The sequence below is a fragment of the Serinus canaria genome, chromosome 14 (assembly GCF_022539315.1).
Source record: "Serinus canaria isolate serCan28SL12 chromosome 14, serCan2020, whole genome shotgun sequence".
In the NCBI taxonomy this organism is placed as follows: domain Eukaryota; kingdom Metazoa; phylum Chordata; class Aves; order Passeriformes; family Fringillidae; genus Serinus; species Serinus canaria.
The window spans coordinates 16,165,494-16,183,898 of NC_066328.1; the positions used below are offsets into that span (position 1 = coordinate 16,165,494).

At 43.3% G+C, this 18,405-nt stretch overlaps 1 protein-coding gene across 13 annotated transcripts in view; it reads left to right on the forward strand.

The window, feature by feature from the left end:
* The window catches only part of IL21R (interleukin 21 receptor), a 37,077-nt gene that overhangs the window by 12,802 nt on the left and 5,870 nt on the right, over positions 1-18,405 (forward strand). For 9 of the 13 annotated variants that reach the window (XM_050979899.1, XM_050979901.1, XM_050979900.1 and 6 more), the window contains 8 exons: positions 1,588-1,693; positions 2,318-2,514; positions 4,233-4,384; positions 4,782-4,959; positions 6,261-6,357; positions 7,165-7,246; positions 7,749-11,699; positions 11,826-14,521. In XM_050979899.1, the coding sequence (XP_050835856.1) occupies positions 1,588-1,693; positions 2,318-2,514; positions 4,233-4,384; positions 4,782-4,959; positions 6,261-6,357; positions 7,165-7,246; positions 7,749-8,663 (1,727 nt within the window). In that variant the 3' untranslated portion in view covers positions 8,664-11,699; positions 11,826-14,521. Of the gene's footprint in view, positions 1-1,587; positions 1,694-2,317; positions 2,515-4,232; positions 4,385-4,781; positions 4,960-6,260; positions 6,358-7,164; positions 7,247-7,748; positions 11,700-11,825; positions 16,628-17,497; positions 17,589-17,983; positions 18,093-18,405 lie in introns of those variants that run through there. The other 4 variants (XM_050979895.1, XM_030229736.2, XM_050979903.1 and 1 more) reach the window with 4 other exon arrangements.

An 18,405-nucleotide genomic window follows, 5' to 3' on the forward strand; every position in this document is an offset into this window, starting at 1 on the left:
GGAAAAGTTGGTCTTTGTGTGTTTTCCTCTGGACCTACCCCACCCTAGAAAGAGGCTGCGCTCTCTGCCGGACACGCCTGCTGTTGGTTGTGACTGTAAATGCAGACAGCTTGTTTCTGAGGACAGCCATTTAATCTGGAGGGCGGAACCGATGTTTCTGGTCCATCATTGCACTGTCTGCATTCCATGGTGGTTCCCTGTGTACAGCTTCAGCTGTAAGATGGGGCATTGGGGTTGTCGAGCATATCACATTAGCAAACAACACTTTGGACATAAGCATGTTGCAACAGGAAGGAGGAAGCAGGGAGTGCAGCTCCTCTAACCAAGAAAGCAGCAGAACAACAAAGGGAAGTGAGCTTGCAGCATGGTTAGCATCAAAGGGTTTTGTGGCCTGATGGCTGCAATGTAGTGTGCTCTCAGGAGGCTGGGAGCAGCCTTTACAGTAGGAGAGGACACATGCTTGATTTAAGCATGGATGTAACAATCATGACTCTTTTCCTAGCTGATGACCATTTTATTCCCATCGAAAATGGGTAATACTTTGTGTCCAAAATGAATGGTCACTGCAGTAGGCATGGTTGGAACCATCATGGCATGCTGCATCACCTGCAGGCCTTCCTCATTCAGCCATTCCTAGTGTAATGGTGGTGGTTCTTGTCAGCCCAGGGAGCTGTCAGGAGGGGACTTGTCAATGCAGACATTTCTCACTGTGCTACTGTCTTACCTGCCTTGAAATCCAGGGAGATAAGTGTGTTATGTACAGGAAAATTGTACTTTTATAACGCACATACTAGATACTGTTCTGTGAGCAGAGCTCCCACAAAGCAAGTAGAAGAGTATAAATGCTGCTTTGTGACCACTTTCAAAAAAATTACTTGATTTTCCTAATGACCAGTATAATTTCTGCAATTGCATTTCAAGTTCTCTCGAGAAGTCTGTAATTAATAAATTGTGCTTATCAGAATGTTCTATAGAAATATAGTAACTACAAATTTGCAGCATTTTTATTCCCAAATTTCATTAAAAATGTACTTCAAGGTTCTAGAGTTGGACATAAAAAGTATTGATACTACAGAGATCAAGCTTTAGGAAACAGGAAAGAGAATGGCAAAGAAAAAATTACTAAAAGAGCACTTGAAGAAAATGTGTAAAGTGTTGTGTTCAATGAAAACTAGACTAGCAATGAACAGTACTCAATTTAGAAAGTGGTATCATTAAAATGTTTGAATATGCTGTTTCTTACTGGGTTTCAGGCCTCTTCTATGTGCCATATTATCTAAGATTCTTGCAGAAATATGTGACTCTGCTGAAGTGATTCTATAAGAGTCACAATTTGGGCATTTCCTGATTTTGGTTGCCACAGAGTTTTTAATAGGTTTTTGTTTGACACTTATCTTGCCATCAGTGACTTGTCACCCTGTAGAGTTGGAACACATCTTATGCTCCAAAACTGGAGACTTTCAGTGGAAGGGAGGGCAGTTGTCAGAGACTGGTCCGTTCCCTTCAAATGTAGTGGGAGCCCTGAGGAGTGCATATGTTGACTTATCACAGAAGTTGATATTGTGTTTTCTCTTTCCAAACCTACAGCTCTGTGTTGTGAAAGCCTCACTTGTTTTGTGGATTATGTACAGACCCTGTCCTGTGTCCTGCGAGATGAGTTGGGCGCTGGTTCATACAACCTCACTGCTTCCTGGTATGTCTTGGTGGGATGAGCAAAGTCCAGTTAGCAGGAGCTTCTACATGGCTATAGCACAGTGGTGACCTTCTGTCCTCTTTGCTGGATAGAAATCCTGGTTTTGCTGCCATACTGTTTTTTTACTTGGCATTTTTCACTCCAGTTACAAACTGACTTCTTCCCTAGCAAGGGACCCCTGGTTCCTGTCTGCACTGACTGTGCTTCTTGCTGCTGACTGCTATGCTGACTCCAGCTTCCTTACCATTGCCTTCTCTGCTGCCATGGGAATGCCTTGTCCTTTGCTGCTGTTAAAAGTGAAATTTCACCCCTGTGCATTGGCAGGACTCATGTAGATTGTCCAGTCTGTTGCTGTTCTGTCCCAGCAAGGAAGTGGATGCAGCCTTGGGCTGTGTAGCCCTGAGGAGCACCTTTCCTTTCCAGAAACACTTTCCTATTTCTCTCAAAGATGCTAAGCTGAGCAAGTAGAAGGGGGAAAAATATCTTTTGAAGTTCAAAGATAATTTTTTATTTAAACATGTTGATTTTTCATTTTAATAATTTCCTGCGCCTGGTGGTTCAGCAACAAATTAATCCAACTACAGCATGTGATACATGCAGATTTCTTTGTTTTGGCTTTTTTAGGGTTCCTGAAGAAGATCCAGAAAATACTGTGGCTGCCTGCACTCTCATGCAATTGTCAAGGAACACCAGTCACACGCAGTACATGTGCACTGTGGACATGACTGAATTTCTTGCAGATACCAAAGTCCAGGTGGATGTTACAGAGATAGCTGATAGGCAGCACGTGCTTTCCAAAGACTTTTATTTGTCAGACAACAGTAAGTACAAAAAGGGTGAATTCCATAAATACTGTTTGACTTTATGTGCTAGGATAGACTGGACAATAAGTGAGAGTGGCAGCAAGCAGTGTGGGGCTACTTTTGCTGAAACTCATCTACAGAAAGCACTGTGCTCTTGTTATTGCTATTATGCTTGAAGCTGAGCTTTGAGCTGGCTTGTTCCATGCTTTTTGTGTGGAAATTCCTTTTCCTCATGAAGCAGTAGGTGATAAATATCCACCTTAGCCCAGCCTCATACCTAGGCTATGCAAGAGCTTGTTCTTGGCTGGATTTTAAAGGGCAGGAGGAATTTCTTTGTAACAAATGTCACAAATCACAAAATACTTTAAATGGTTTGGGTTGGAAGGGACCTTAAAGATCATTCAGCTCAACTCCCTGCCATGGGCAGGGACACCCTCCATTAGACCAGGTTGCTCCAAGCCCCATCCAACCTAATCTTGGACATTTCCAGGGATGGAGCAGCCACAGCTTCTCTGAGCAACCTGTGCTAGTACCTCACCACCCTCACAGACAAGAATGCTTGCACTCCAGTTACAAACTGTCTTCTTCCCTAGCAAAGGATCTCTGGTTCCTGATATCAGGAATTTCTCCCTGATATCCCATGTAACCCTGTACTCTGTCAGTATGAAGCCATTCCCCCTTGTCCTATCACTACATGCCCTTGTCAAAAGTCTTTCTCCAGCTCTCTTGTAATATCCAGGGAGCTGGAGGCTCCCAAAAGGCTTTTGCAGTGGACACCTGAACCAACATGACATTATTTTGGGTGGCACAAGGTGTCCCAGGTGTACTGGATGTGGCAGTTCCCCTTTCTGGGGCAATTCCTAATCATTTCTCCTGCATGACATGAAGACTGAATGCTGTCATGTAGCTGACTTGGCGGAATGCTGTTAAATTCTGGGCTGTGTATCAAACTGTGAAAAAAAAGGAGTGGTTAGCCAAGCAGATGGGTATCAGGTAGACGTAGGAAAAGGATTTTTCTATTTGGCTTCTTCTGAAGCTTTACTTGAGAAGTGTCATCTTTTTGACAAATGCTTTAACATTTCAGGAAGCCTCCTTGCTCCCACTGACAAACTAGAGATTGGGTAGTGGTGCTTTGCAGATCTCCTAGAGGCCCTCATCCAAAGGCACCATAGCTCAGTGGTGGGCCCTGCAGACTGCTGGAGTTTTGCATTACTGCTTTTCAATATATGAACACTCAATATATGCAGGAATACAAAAGCTTGCTTTTTGAGCAGATGGGACATGGAATTGCAGTATGTTTATGCAGTGTCTCCTAGCCTCAGCTTTTCCTCATGGCTCTGGTACATTGAGGGGTATTTCCCCAATCTTGTGAGTGATCATGACTACACAGAGTTCTTTTATGACATGAGAAGAACAAGGTGCTCTACGTTTTACATAATCTCCCAGGAGTTTATTAGCTCTATGTACAATCTTTCCTTCTCCATAGGCAATGAGGAGCTTCAGAGACAAGCAGAAGATATATTCAAAGAAATGTGGTCCTGACTTCATTATATTCCTCACATGTGGGATTCTGTGCATGGCTGAGGACAGAAATGCTGTGGATGTGCTCTAGTGTAGGAAGACCTACCACTGCTAGGGTAGCTTTGTTCCCTACTCACTCTGCATTGCTGTTACCATGTTGGGCCATCTCTTAACTGTAGTAATCTTATGAAAGGTACCACCATCCTGTCTTCCAGTAAAACCACAGCCTCCATTCAACCTGACTGCTTTGTTCTCAGAGGGTTACAATATTTCTTGGGAAACCATCTACCAGAACTCTTCCTTCTCCTTTTTGAATGAGGAGCTGGAATATCAGCTGCGTTACAAAAGAAGAACTGACACCTGGGAGGTAAGTGAGATGTCAGTTTACCATCAAGTAGGGTGTACCAGAAGAGAGAAGGCCAGCACAACTAAGATAGTAGCACTGGTGGGAAAGAAGGGTTTTCATGGTTTAGAAAAAATGTCTCTCTGCTTGACTGGACTGAAAACAGGCAAACCCAAAAATTAATTGAGACACAGAACCTGTGTGAGAAGTATTAGGTCCTGTGAGGAAGGCTGATAATTCATTTGATTCTCATGCTGTCCTCCTGGAAGGCTCCCCCAGGATTGCAGGTAGCTACTGACCAGTCAGAGCATGGCCTTGCAGAAACAACATGAAAGCAGAAGAGGTTACTTTGCAGGCATCCTCACTGTGCAGCAGTGTGAGCAAAGTAAGAGCAGTCACTCTAGTGTTTAATCATTCACAGACCCAGAAGACTAAAGCTGTTCATGAAGATAAACGGACACTGGTGATCCTGCCATGGGAACTACAGGCCAACACTGAGTACGAGTTCCAAGTGAGAGCCAGACCCCGGGAAGACAGTGGCTATGGTGGCTTTTGGAGTGAATGGAGTTCTCCGCTGTCGTTGAAAACTCGCCCTGCCGGTACGTGCTGCCAGATGTCATTGCCCTTTCAATTAGTCCAGTGTCAGAGAATGCTTTCAGAAATTTAATAAAATCTAATTAATTAAAACACATTTTAAACAGTCTGGTGAAGACAGGTATGGTTAGCTCCCTTACTGGTTATGTGAACCCCAAGTCTGAGCTGTCAGTATTGACATTCTCACTGTGTGGCAAAAGAAGAGTGTTTGGTGGAGTTGCTGTACATTTGGATGCCACTGGCAGGAGTGCAGCCTCTAGCTTCCTTTAAAGTGTCAAATATCCAGGGTCCTATTTGCAGCTTTCAGAAATGGGGGAGATCTCCTCTACTGGGTCTTAGTGTTGTCTTCAGCTGAGGGAATGGGGATCCTGCTCTCAAACCTGAGTTCTGTGCCTGTAATGTGATGTCGTGTCATGCTGGGTATGGATGTTTTGTTTAGTAGCCACCACTCTGCAGTACTCTGCAGAGAATTCACAGTATATGGAAGTACACTGATGCTTGTCATGGTTGAACAGAGGCTATGAAAATAAGAAGCCTTTGCTCCAATAGAGCAGGTGCAAAATCACTGTGATCAATGCCAGCAGCATGTGCTGAGCTTCCCTGCTCTCACTGCTCTGCAGCTCAAACTGATGTATTACAGGGTTTACCTGGTGCAGTGGCAGCTCCATGCTCCATTTGCTAAGGGATATCTGAGTTCTGGATCTCAAAGATGCTTCTTTTCATCACTGGTGGAGAGTAGCTACCAAACCATCATCTAGTCAACACCTGTCTCTAATCAGCTGCATTCTTTCACTTCACAGATCATCTGTGGAGATGTCCCTAACAAGGAGTTGGAACACCAGGGGTCTTTGTGGGAAGGGGCTGTCCTGCCCTAACTATGTTGGCTGTCTACCTGTGGTGCAGCCAGGTCATAGGGCAGCTGACATACTGCTCCTTTCATTGATGCAGTCATCTCTGAGCACTCTCAATCAAACCTGTCTGGAGTACTGATGCCCAGGTGACAGGCTCAATATGCCAATGAGAGAATCTGGGGTAGAAATTAATCATTTAGGTTGGAAAAGACCTCCAAGATCATCAGGTCCAACCTTTGACTGATGGTCACTTAATCAATTAGACCATAGTACTAAGAGCAATGTCCAGTCTCTTGATCTCCAAGGATAGTGACTCCACCATCTCCTTGGGTAGTCCATTCCAATGCTTGGCAACACTTTGCATTCCAAAAACCCTTTTTCCCCTCACTATCTCCTGTTTATTGATCAGGATATAAATGCAAGGTGAGCCTGAATGACCTTGTCTCTTTTTCCAGCAGTGACACAGACAGGAGGCATGGAATGGCTGTTGCTGTTTGGCATTGTTGTGGCAATCATGGCCTCAATCACAACATTTCTGGCCAAACAGCAGAGGTAAGAATGTTTCAGGAGGCAGAAGTTAATGCTTTTATTCTATGTTGTTAAAGATGATGTGTTCCATGCAGCCTTCCTTGAGTCTTGTATATCTATGAGTGGGCAGCTATGAGCTTGTGAGGGACAGCCAAGAATGGTCACTGGCTGATATGCTGCACCGAGTGACCTGCTTTTCCCTGTGACTCTGTTGCCATTCAGCTGGCTGGGCCAAGATGGTGGCACGTGGGCATGAAGCAAGGGCCACACAGCTTTCTGAGCTGTTCTCTTGGTCTTGTCTGTGCTCTGCAGTTGCCAGATAGAGCACAGTAGCCAGAGCTAGCTGCCCCCTTCCAAAGCTGACATAGGTCACTCAGTGCTGGCTGGAGGCCTCTGTCCCTCTCAGAGGCTTCTTGTGCCCTTGAAGAGATATGGGGGAGGGCTGGGCTGGTGCAGCAATCAGGCTGGAACAGCCTAGGTCCACAGAAGAATTGCATAGGGAAGAGTTCTGGCCTGCAGACCACAAACCAGCTCAGCCTCAGTGAAAATGCATTTCTAGCATTTGGTGCTTTTCCAGGAAGGAAAAAAACTGGTACCTCTTACCTTAGTGTGACTGCATGTGTGCAAATGCTGAGGTCTCACCTCGAGTGAAGTTCACAAGAAAGGCTGTTAGATGACTCTGGCAGCATAAGACATCCTTAGAACCTCAGCTGCTTGCTAACTCACAAGGCTGGGCAAGTGATTCCAGTTGCTTGAAATGGATCTGGAGATGCCTTGCTTTGCATTTGTAATGTGTGCTTAACCCCAAAGCCCTTCTCTTTTCTCTTTCAGCTTGTGGAAGAAGATGGCTTGCATCCCAGACCCTGCTCCCTTTTTCAAACCTCTTTACATGGCTCATAATGGAGATTTTAAGGTATAAATGGGCTGATCAAGTAAGTGGAATACATGACAAACTAAAAGGCCATTATGCTATCCCGAGCAAGGGATTCTCATTAGGGCAGTAGAAGGAGAAATCTACTACAAAGGAATGCCAAACGTCTCCAAATATAAGAGCCAGAGCTTTCCAGTATCTGTTTGGTGCAATGAAAACATCTATGCTCTTTATTCTCTGTAAGTGCTGTCTCAATGTGTGAGCTAAGTTCATGTGATTTCTGAAGCCTGGGATCCTGACGAGAGTGTTAGAGAAAACCGCAAAGCCACACAAAGCTCTCAGAGCTAATTATTTTTAATTACTTCAGTTAGTTCTCCTGAAGTTGCCCATGTCTCATAATAACAGCATCCTCCTGTTATATTGGAGGAGTCAGTGATTTTAGAGTTTAATTTTTGCCTCCAAAGTGTAAGAAATTTGGTTATTTCTGTGGAACCTCAAACCTTGTGATGATAACCTCTCTCTCCCTATGTTTCTTTTTCTGCAGAAGTGGGTTGGTGCATCCCATATGAAAATGACCTTTGATTTCTTTGAATGGGGAATAGTCCTTCCAGAAGTCCTAGAAGTTTACACCATGCATGCTTCCAGCAGCACCCCACAGGAAGAGCTGCATGAGCTAAGAAAGAATCTGCCTTGCAAGCCCTGTGTGTCTTGCCTGACTACCCCAGGTCATGGTAGCCAGTCACTGTGGTGTAGTGTAAACAGTGGTGGTGGGACTGAGGACCAGTCATATGGGCACTTGTCAATTGATACAGTGACTGTGGCTGATGAATTTACATCTTGTAACTGCCAGTGCAGCTGTAACCATGTGTACAGGGAACATGACCATACCAACAAGGAAGATGATAGTGCTGGAGAACCCAGTTATCCCAAGATTAACCTTGATGAGGAAGACAGAAAGATATCCAGTGACTTGCATTTGGCTGATCTGAGTACACAGGACAAAATTCTTGCTTCAGGCTCTGTGTCCACAGACCACCTGAGGAGCACAAGTGTCCCAGTTGATCAGCAAGGAGAAAGGGGAGTGGAAGGAGGGGTGGGGAGCATCCTAGAAGCCCTTTGCTTGCAGCCTTATCAGTGGGATTTGGAAAATCCAGGTTCTCTACCTTCTCCTGATGGTGAAAGTGTTTCCTACAGTGAAGGCTCCTTTGACTTCTTCCCTCACAAAACAAAGCCTGGTGACAGCTATCCTTTGATCTGTGTAGATTTGGACACTATTGACAGTGGCTTTGTGGACTCAGACTGTGGAAGTCCAGTTGACTCTGAATTTGGGCAAAACAGTCAGACCACTTGTGGGCCCATCCCTTTTGAGCAAGAGGGGCAAGACTTTACACGGAGCTACGTCAAGCAGTGGGTCTCCTGCCGCTCTGAGAGCCCTATCAGTGGGACACAGACAAACTAAGGACTGGATGAGTGTGCGGCCTTTTCCATAGTGCACCAGGAACAAACTGCTAGCAAAATTCAGAAGAGAAACAAAGTTTACTTTGTGTAAGCTCTATTGCATAAACTGACACCTGTTAGGTCCACAGAAATATGCCTGTTTTTATTCCCACTTATCCTATTAATGTCTCAAATTTGTTGTGATTGATTGTTCCTGAGTTTTGCTGGGTTTTGTTTTTTTTAGAATCATAGATCAACCCTCCCTTGATGTCAAAAAAAAGGTAGAAAAAAGCAACTGTACCTTGAAAATGATCCTTTGGCTTACATAGATATGAAAAATTTTTTGCAGTAATCTTATAAAGAGTACAGAACTTTAAGTTATTTTCTCTGGTATTCTCACATGACTTAAGAGTTTGGCTGCACATGGAACCTTAGAATCATAACCCATGGTAAGCATGTTTTGCTATGTTAAAGTTCCCCTACCTTTCCAAACAACATGTGATGTTACTTTTCCTTCTACTATCTTTGGCTCTTTAAACTCAGCTGTAGTAGTTTGTTAATTACAGACCAGTTTGAGACCGGTCCATGGGGATGAAAACTAATTCTTATTAAATCATTGCAGAAATGCATGTACTAGAGACTAAGCACAACTCAGGTTTCAGAAAGATTTTCCAGATGGAGTCTGCAAATGAAAAGACTTCAAAATATATATAATTCTAAAGAAACTCTCGCTACTAGGCTTCTCTATTGAGTCAGACTCTTTCTCTGCCCTCTTCAAGCATTTTAATTGAGCAGCTTTTAGAATTTTGCTAAAATTATCGAAACATTGTCCTACCTGGATATGCCTGCCACTTCTTCCTTGGACTTGCTCTGCTGCAGTTAACAGGTCAGTAGCACAAATTTTGAGCAATTTCTGCTAGCTAATAAAGCCAAATATGAAACTGCACTGTAAGCTTGAATCCGTTTTTCTCTCTGACATCTCCATATCTCTGATTTGTTCCGGATAAATGTCTTTAAAAGTCACTAAAAAGTAATACTGAAATTAAACGAGAAGACCTTCATCTTACGTAGACATAGTGCTGCTAACCCATAGACTGCTTGGCTCCAGAAGGTTATATCTTGAGAGAACCTTTGTGGTGAATGGTGCATGTTTCCAGTGCATCAATAATCTGTTGTTGCAGTGATACCAATAAACTCCCTTCTCTCACCCCCTTCTCTTACCTGAGACTATAGGCAACCCCACAGTTCCCTAAAGAGGAGAGCACTGTAGTAAAGAGAAGCTGATTTTTTCATAGGTGAGTGCTGGAACAGTACTGCCCTGCATCCACATCCTCTGGTTTGATTGTTCAGATCCTCCATGGTATTTGCTATGTTGATTTTGGACCCACGTGACTTAGTTTTGTCCATATTGTTATAACTCTCTCAGTACATCCCTAGCTCAATGGCTTCCTGGGTACTGCTCTAAGATATATTAACTTCTTTGGTTTCTTCCCTCCTTATTTTCCATTTTTCTTGTCATGTGCTGTAATAAGTCATGGGAGGTGTTGTCTTCATGTGCTGATGTTGTTTTCATGTGCTCCTTGCTGCTACTGGTCCCTCACATGCCCTCCATAAGGCATGTGAATCCAGCAGAGAATCATCCCAGCTCCACTGCCCTGAAGAGCTGACTGCCCTACACTGTCCTGTGAGGGCTGCTTACATTGTGATCATCTTGATGCGAAAGTGTACTGGACAGAAGCATTTCTGATGGTCTCAGCACAGTCCTCTGCAGCATCTTCTCACAGCTCTTTTCACTTCAGAAACTACACTGTGGTAACTGACCCCAGGCTGCTTAAGAGAGAAATTTGTGTGTTTTTCTGGGGCCCTTTACATCTCAGTCCTGTGTGCTCTGTTTCCGTTTGTATTGATGGCCCCAGAACTGCTGAAGGGACTGTTTCTGTTACTGGAACACTATCTGGCTGTACATCTGATAGATGGTGGTGGTTTGGTGTTACGTTGGGCTGGAAGTTATCTCTGCTCACCCTAGGAGGCAGACTTCATGTACAAGTGTGTGACACAGGGGTATTAAAATAAGGGAAGTTGTTCCCTTTGAATCAGTATATAACAATTAAGCTTTTGGTCAGTGAGTTGTCACTGTGGAAGTGGAGGGGTTTGAGGTGGGGGGTTTTCAGTGCCTCCTACTAGCAAATTGCAAATGTCCCTGATCTAGAAGTTCTGATTTGGAATTTTTTTTTCCCCAGGAACACGAGGGTCAAAAAGCAGGTACTGGGAGAAACACCACAATCCATTCTGATGTACCAATTTGGAAATGTCCATCTCCATTTCTGCTTGGCCCCTGGCTCCTTGTCTCTTGGACCCAGAAGCTGATACTGACAGACTGTTACTCAGTCTGTTCTTTGACTGCTTCTCTCTCTCTCTGTTCTCTCACTAGACCCATGTACAGGACAGACTTGATGGATCCTGGCTGTAACATTGCCATTGCATCATTGCTGCTGGGCATGGGAAGATCTGTTCCTTATACACTCTAGGATCAGGACAAGGAAGAACAGCAATGGTTGTTTGCCTTTGATTCCAGAGCTGCCCTTTGAGCACAGTGCAGGAATCAGCTGTGGAGGAAGTTCGGGCAGGGAAGCTCAGGGGTGCTGCAGGGGTCTGAGCACAGTTGGGCATAGGTCTTGGGTGGAAGCAGTTTAGCCCCACATCCACACAGGGCTAGGAAATGGCTTTAGGTCACTTAGAAAGTTATTTTGTTGACCTATTTATATAAAAGCTGCAAGCAGATACTTTTCTATTCAGCAAATTACTTGGCCTTTTAAATGTTAACCCTTTAGTAGAAATTCCTGTTTCTCCATGACTAATGAGAAATTACATATATAGCTACTTTAACTCAATCTGATAATCAGAGCAGTTTTTCATTGGTTCTTGAGATTATCTTTAAAATCAGGCACAGTAAGATCTGTTTTATTATGCCATTGCTGCCACTGCCTGATCATCAACCACACAGTTTAAACTATCAAGGGACAGAAGCAGGGTGAAAAGTGACATTTCTTTTTTGCTGGTAAGACAGTTTACCATTTCTGTTCTATGCATTCCAGTATGTAATGTTAGGGGATGAGTACTGAGCAAAATACTGAAAAATATTTCTTTTTCTAAATGTGGAATTCTATATTGTTTCTTGAACTAGGAGCCTGAAGACCAGAAGTGTCTTTGCACTTTTGTTCTGATAATTTGCTGAGCACAAAACACCACTATTGCAATAATTCTGATGGACTGTGCTTGAAAGAAGGGCCATCTTGAACAAGGTACTCCTCTCTGACTGCAAGAGATGAATGTAAAGGAATCGAGCCAAAATAGTCCTCAGTGTTTGGGACTCTGCAGACATGAACATACTTTTTAAATATGTGTGTATATATGTGTGTGTGTGTGTATGAATATTGCTTTATTGCAGTCATCCTTTGAAGCCGCTTTCTTTCTGGGATCCCAGTATATCACATCTAAAAGTACATGGCTGTTTGTGGGCATCAAATTGTTGGGAAAATGGCTCTCCAAGGATGAAGAGAGAAAAAGGCTTGTTTATGGGGTTCTCTTGGACAATCTGTGCAGATAAGAAAATCCAACTACTCTTTCCTTATTCTCCAGGATAAGTCTCATGTGACCCTGTTGTGTACATTTGGCATGTTTCTGTCAGATGTGTGCTTAGAGGCCTAGATATTCAGAAAGTAGATAAGGTATCACTAATTTTTCTTAAAGGACCTACAGAAGTATTTTCTTATAGACAGGGATGATTGTTTGCAATGGGTAGCTCTTCTATTACACACACTAGCATGACAGATTGCTCTGGAGACTGCGCTTTGGGTAATCTTAGTGGATGAAGGGGTGTACCTGCTGGTACAGACATGCTATTGCCTGTCACTGTTTTACTTTGTAGGTGCTACTCAGTGTCCCATCTCTAGTGCCTGTTGGCGCTGCCTCTGGAAGAGATGTAAGCAAAGGAAGGGCCACGGGAGAGCAAGTAATTTATGACTAATTGCTAAGATGTAAGGAATGGAAACTGAGCATTCGAGGGTCCAGATCTGCTGTGTCTGCTCCCACTGTGCACCGCTCATTGTATCATAGAATTCTGCAATAGCTTCAGTTGGAAGGGATCTTCAAACCCTCTGCCATGGGCAGCACCACCTTCCACTAGACCAGGTTGCTGCAAGCCCCACCCAACCTGACCTGGAATACCTCCAGGGATGGGGTAGGAATGTCTTTTCTGGACAACTTGTGCCTTTGTCTGATTGCCCTCACAGGGAAAAATTTCTGTGCGATATCTCATGTAACCCTGGCCTCTGCTTGTTGGAAGCCATTCCCCCTTGCCCCATCACTGCATGCCCATCTCCAGCTTTCTTATAGCTCTTTTATGTATTGGAAGAGACTCTAAGTTCTCCCTGGAGCCTTCTCTTCTCCAAGCTGAACAAGCCCAGCTCTCATCCTGTCTCCATAGCAGAGGGATTCCAGTTCTCTGATCATCTCTGTGGCCTCCTCCAGACTTGCTCTAGCAACTCCATGCCCTTCTTATGTTGAGGACCCCAGAACTGGACACAGTACTGCAAGTGGGGGTCTCACAAAAGCAGAGTAGAGAGGCAGAATCCTCTCCCTTAACCTGCTGGTCATGCTGCTTTTGATGCAGCCCAAGATACAAGAGGCTTTCTGGGCTGCAAACATGCATTGCTAGACCTTGTCAAGTGTCTTATCAACATCAGAATCTTGCTCTGGGAGTGAGAACAAGCAAAACACATTTTGAAAGAGTCTAGACCCACTGCCAAATCACAGCCTGAAGTTTCTGACTTCATCTGAGATTTAGGTGAGCATACAAGATCATGTGAATGAGCTGCAACAAGAAAAAATTACATTGATTAAGCAACATACCTTATTAAAAAGTTGATGTCAGAAGTGGAATAAAGCCTAGAACTCCCATCTGTCTGCTGTGGGCTGGCATATAATACCAAATGTATCAAAAATACCCAAGCATATTGAAGAATCTTATGCACCTATCTTCATGCGAAATCCTTGCTTCATGTTTTATCAGGCTTTTGTAAAACTGATCTTACTTGCAGCTATCCAAGAGTCAGAGACACAAAAATCCTATTTTACGTCCATCCCTTTGAGCCCATTACATTTACCTATACATTACTTCTGTCTCTTTTCTCTATCTCATCAAGCATGAGCTTCTTGTCCCCAGTTTTAAAGTCACTGACAGCCTCTTCTTGTCTTCCTATCATCTCTGTCTTCCCTATCTAGAAGTTAACTCTATGATGTCAGCTTCTACCTCCCACTAGATCATTAAATCTACTTCTCCTAATCATCCTCCATGCTACTGCTTACACATTGAAGGTGCTGCTTACAATTCTCTTGGGCTACATCAACCTCATTCTACAAGTCTTCCTGTAAAGCTCTGCTTTACAGAGTTTCTGAAACCTAGATGGTATCTAGGCTACCCACATGCTGAGACTGTGTTGTCAACTGCTTGCACTACTTCCTCTCTCAGTGGTATCTGTCAAATAATTTATTTTACCTTATAAATTCTTATGAGAAAATGTTATCTTTTTATTATGTGTTCAACTGGACCCCCAATCTGGGGGTAAATCTCTGAATATTAATTTCTGGTGATAGATTTAGCAATAGCAGTCATCTGTCTTTCTGTTAATAAGCAGTTGAGAGCATATGAAAAATCTGTGTTGTACAAATTCTGGTAAAAATTACTTAAAATTGCTTTTGGGAAGTGTAGACCACAGGAGGGGAAGGGAAAGACACAGATACAAGGCCTCATTTCCTTGAGCAGATAACAGGCAGAATTCTGCCCTGCAACATACAGAAAGGATGGAAACACCATTGCAACCAGCTTGAGACCACTTTGGAAATCAAGGTCACTACCCCCTCCTGATGCTGATAGACTGCTGGCAGCATACCCGATGTATCATTTCAGGGCATCATCTGAGAAATTTTGTCTCTTTCCTACAGAGTGAAGGTGGTTCTCCTTTCTTGGCAGCTTTTCTGCCTTCACCCACAAGTTTGCAGTACTGCAGAAACTGGACATTAGAACACAAGAAAGCAGCAAGCAGTCTGGTCCCCAAGCCATCTGGCTAAGAAGTTGATTTGTCTTCCACTGCTAGAAGCTGCTGTAATTGTACCTGCACTGCTAGTACTGGGCTTCCATCTGAGCTCATAGGAAGACTACCAGTCTTGCATATGTTTAGGCAAGAGGTTTCAGCAATAAAGATAGCCCCCCTTGGTAAAAATTCTTCACTTCATTTCTGTCTAATTGTATCTACCTTCAGTGTCCAACTACTGGATGCTTTCCATATTTCTCTTGTAGATTTAAAAAAGAAGAAAAGAAAATACTTTTCTCCTACCTGAAATAATCTTCTCATGTAAGGTACTTAAGGCTGGTGTGAAATGACTACTTAGCCTTTCCTTTGGCTAAGTTAAAGAGATTTACTTGGTCTGCAACTATTGATTTCTGAGTAAAGTTACCCAGGACTAAATCATTCACATCTCCCTTTTCAGAAGCATTTTCATAGTGACAGCAATTTTTTTGTTTAAAGTGTTGATTCCAACAGAAGATATTAAGGAATAGTGTTTCAAATGCTACATGTAGCTGCAATAACTTTTCTTTTAATTTATATGTATCCACAGTCTGTATGTTAGCTCCTCTCATTTTATTAATGTACTGCAGAATCTCATTCAGCTGGTTATGTGCTGCTTCCTGAAATTATTTTCTGGTAAGTCTTTCAGAATTCAGTGCTCTGTGACCTAATTATGACTAATGTTTATGGCTTCTAACACAAAAATTTGCATTTAAACATGCTGTATTTGTTTCCAGGAGAGTCAGAGAGCCAGAAATGTCGAACACATTTCAAACGTTGCAGAACTGAACAAAGAACTTCTTGCGTGGGAGTGGGGGGAGTTTATCAAATTAGTAGCAATTACCTGGAAACATTCTGTCCTGGTTTACTTATCTTGACCTAAGTTTGTTATTTGTTTGTGTGCCTGAACACAACTTCTTGTAAGTACATGAATTCTACTTAATGCAGCTCTCTCTATTTCGTATTTAGTCAGAATTACTGTATTTATCACAGAGACCATAAGCAAACCTGATTAGAATGATAAGCACGAGAGACTTCATGCCTCCCAGCCTCCTGGCTAAAATCAGCTAATGGTGACACTTCCTCTCAACAACCCCCACCCTGAAGAAAGTCTGCAGCAAAACAGGATATTTATGAAAAACCCATAACTGAAGAGGAGTGAAGTGAAAGCCAGAAATACTCCTTTTCTCTTGATCAGTTTCTGAAACACCGTAATTATTTTACAATTTAATTCAGACAAGGGGAACTATAGACAGGCATAATCACACGCAAGAAGTTATACATGGATGCTGTTGTCTTGCTTTGTGAAATTCATGACTGGACGGATATTCTTGGTTATGGATCAGGTCGCTTAATCTCTTCAGTAAAACAATCCTAATGACTATTCAAGACTGCTTCAGATCCTTTGTTGGTTAGAAATCACAATATTCTATAGTCAGGCTATATATGCTTGGTCCTGTGCTAATGCTGTACTTATTTTTTCTCCTATCCTGACGCTCCTTCCCTTTTCCCCAGCTTCTTCTGAAAGAGAGATCATAATGTCTGGCAAGTTTTGTTTGGTTTTTTTTCTTTTTTTTTTTTTTTTTTTTTTTTTTTTTTTAATAATAACTAACCCAAGCTCTTTTGAGACTGAACATTCCACCCTCTTGTTACCCCAGTTGTAAAACTCAGTTCAGTGTCTGTGCTAGTCAAGTAGTGCAAACGTGTTCCTTTAATTTTTTTTTTAACTTTCAAGAAACTTTTTGTTTATACTCATTAGTGGTCTCTGTCTACAAACCCACTCCAAGTTTTCTGGATTTCAGGCTCTTTGGAGCAGCCCTCTCCTTGCAGTGGTGCTGGGCTCATTTGCCATGTTCAGGTAACCGCAAATAATGCAAACTGGAAACATCTTTTTAAAACATAATGCTACATAGATCAGGTCCATATTCTTCATATAAAATGTCGCCAAAAATCATCAAATTAGAAACCTTTAGTGAAAAAGTATAATTTTAAATTAAAACTTCATCAGGAGACAATTCAGACAACTGAATTTTTGGTTAAAAAGAAAGAGAGTGAGCCCACTATAACCTTGTAGAGATGTAGAGTCCCATATTGCAGAAGATGCTCTTCAAACATCTTTGCATAAGCCTTCAGTGAATTGGGGTAATGACTAGGCCCTAGGTATTCTATATCTCCAATGAGTGCTTTGACCAGGATCATATCAGTTATTCTCTGTGTCTATTTTCTGATTACACAGAAATAACGTTGCTCCAGGAGGCCCATGAGCTACAAATGTCTGGAGGCTGAGAATGCTCAGAGACGAGCATCTCTTCTCTATTGCTACGATTCTCTCTAAGCACCTGGTTTTGACTCTGGTCAGAAACAGGATTTGGGGAAACACAAACATCAGTTCCAATCCACTGTGGCTCTCTGCTGCTCCTCAATTGTCATAAACCAGATAACAAAAAGGCAAGAAAAAAGAAAGATAGGACACCCACTCCTTCTCCCACCCTCGATAAAATTGCAGGAATTGTAGATTTCCTTTCAGACAGCTGGTGCTTTAGTGCAAAGTACTATTTACTGCTATGAGAAGAACAGTTCCTATAGAAGAAATTATATAGCGGAGTTGGTGCCCTCTCTGACAGATTCAGGATCAGCTTTTGTCAGGCTGGCAGAAGTATGCAGCTAACACTTCAACCCATCGGTGGAAATACCAACAAAACTGGTCTGAATAATTACTCTGTTCTAGATACTATCTGGAATGGGAAGAGTTGTGTGGCAGTTGGGGCTCCAGCTGTGCATTGCTGCTGTGCTGCTCTTTGGTGGAGGAAGAGGGAGAGGTAAGAGGAGATCTGGAATAGGTCCACTGCACAAAGACAGGCACACGCCTGTGCTCATTTTTCATTCACAGGCCCTTTGGTATGCAATCCAAGATCTTGTGACTGCCCTGTCCCAGGAGCCAGTAAGCTGGCTGACAATGCCAGGCCTAGGGGACTGAGTGCATTCTGGACAAGCTGGGCACCAGAAAGTGTAGCCACTGCCCAAGGCCCTTGCCCTAAGATCTTACACTCATCTCATGCAATGAAGTGTGTTACAACAAAGTAAGAACATGATGAGGAAGATCTGATGCAGTGTCAGCAAAGGAAGTACTAGCAAGTAAGGCATTTATTTAGTGTGCTGAGCAAGGCATCATCCAGTGATATATAAACCCAGTTCTGGTCTCCTTCCTCTGCAGAGCTCTCTGGCAGCCTGAGCTGCCTGAATAACTACGTGACTACCGTGAGCTGCACGTGGGTAACGGAGAAGCCCATGGGCGATGGACCTTTCCACCTGCATTTCACCAAGTAAGAGCTGCACACCAAGAGCTGTCTGCGGTAGCCCCAGCTCTGGCTTGGACAGGGCAGTACTGAGAAGCAGAGCTGGAGCCCAGCTGTGGCCTTTCTCCCTCCACAACAGGAGACCTGTGGCACAGCTAGCTCTGCCACCCCATCACCCCAAACCTCAAAAGCTGCTCTCTGTGTGGTCCCACAGCCTCAGGGGCCACAGCAGTCAAGTGCACATGGCTGCATGATCTCCTGTCAGCTGTGGGCTCTCCATCTATTCAGTGAACCATTCTGGCAGGCATCTCAGAGCAGAGAATCTTTCCTTCCTGGCCTC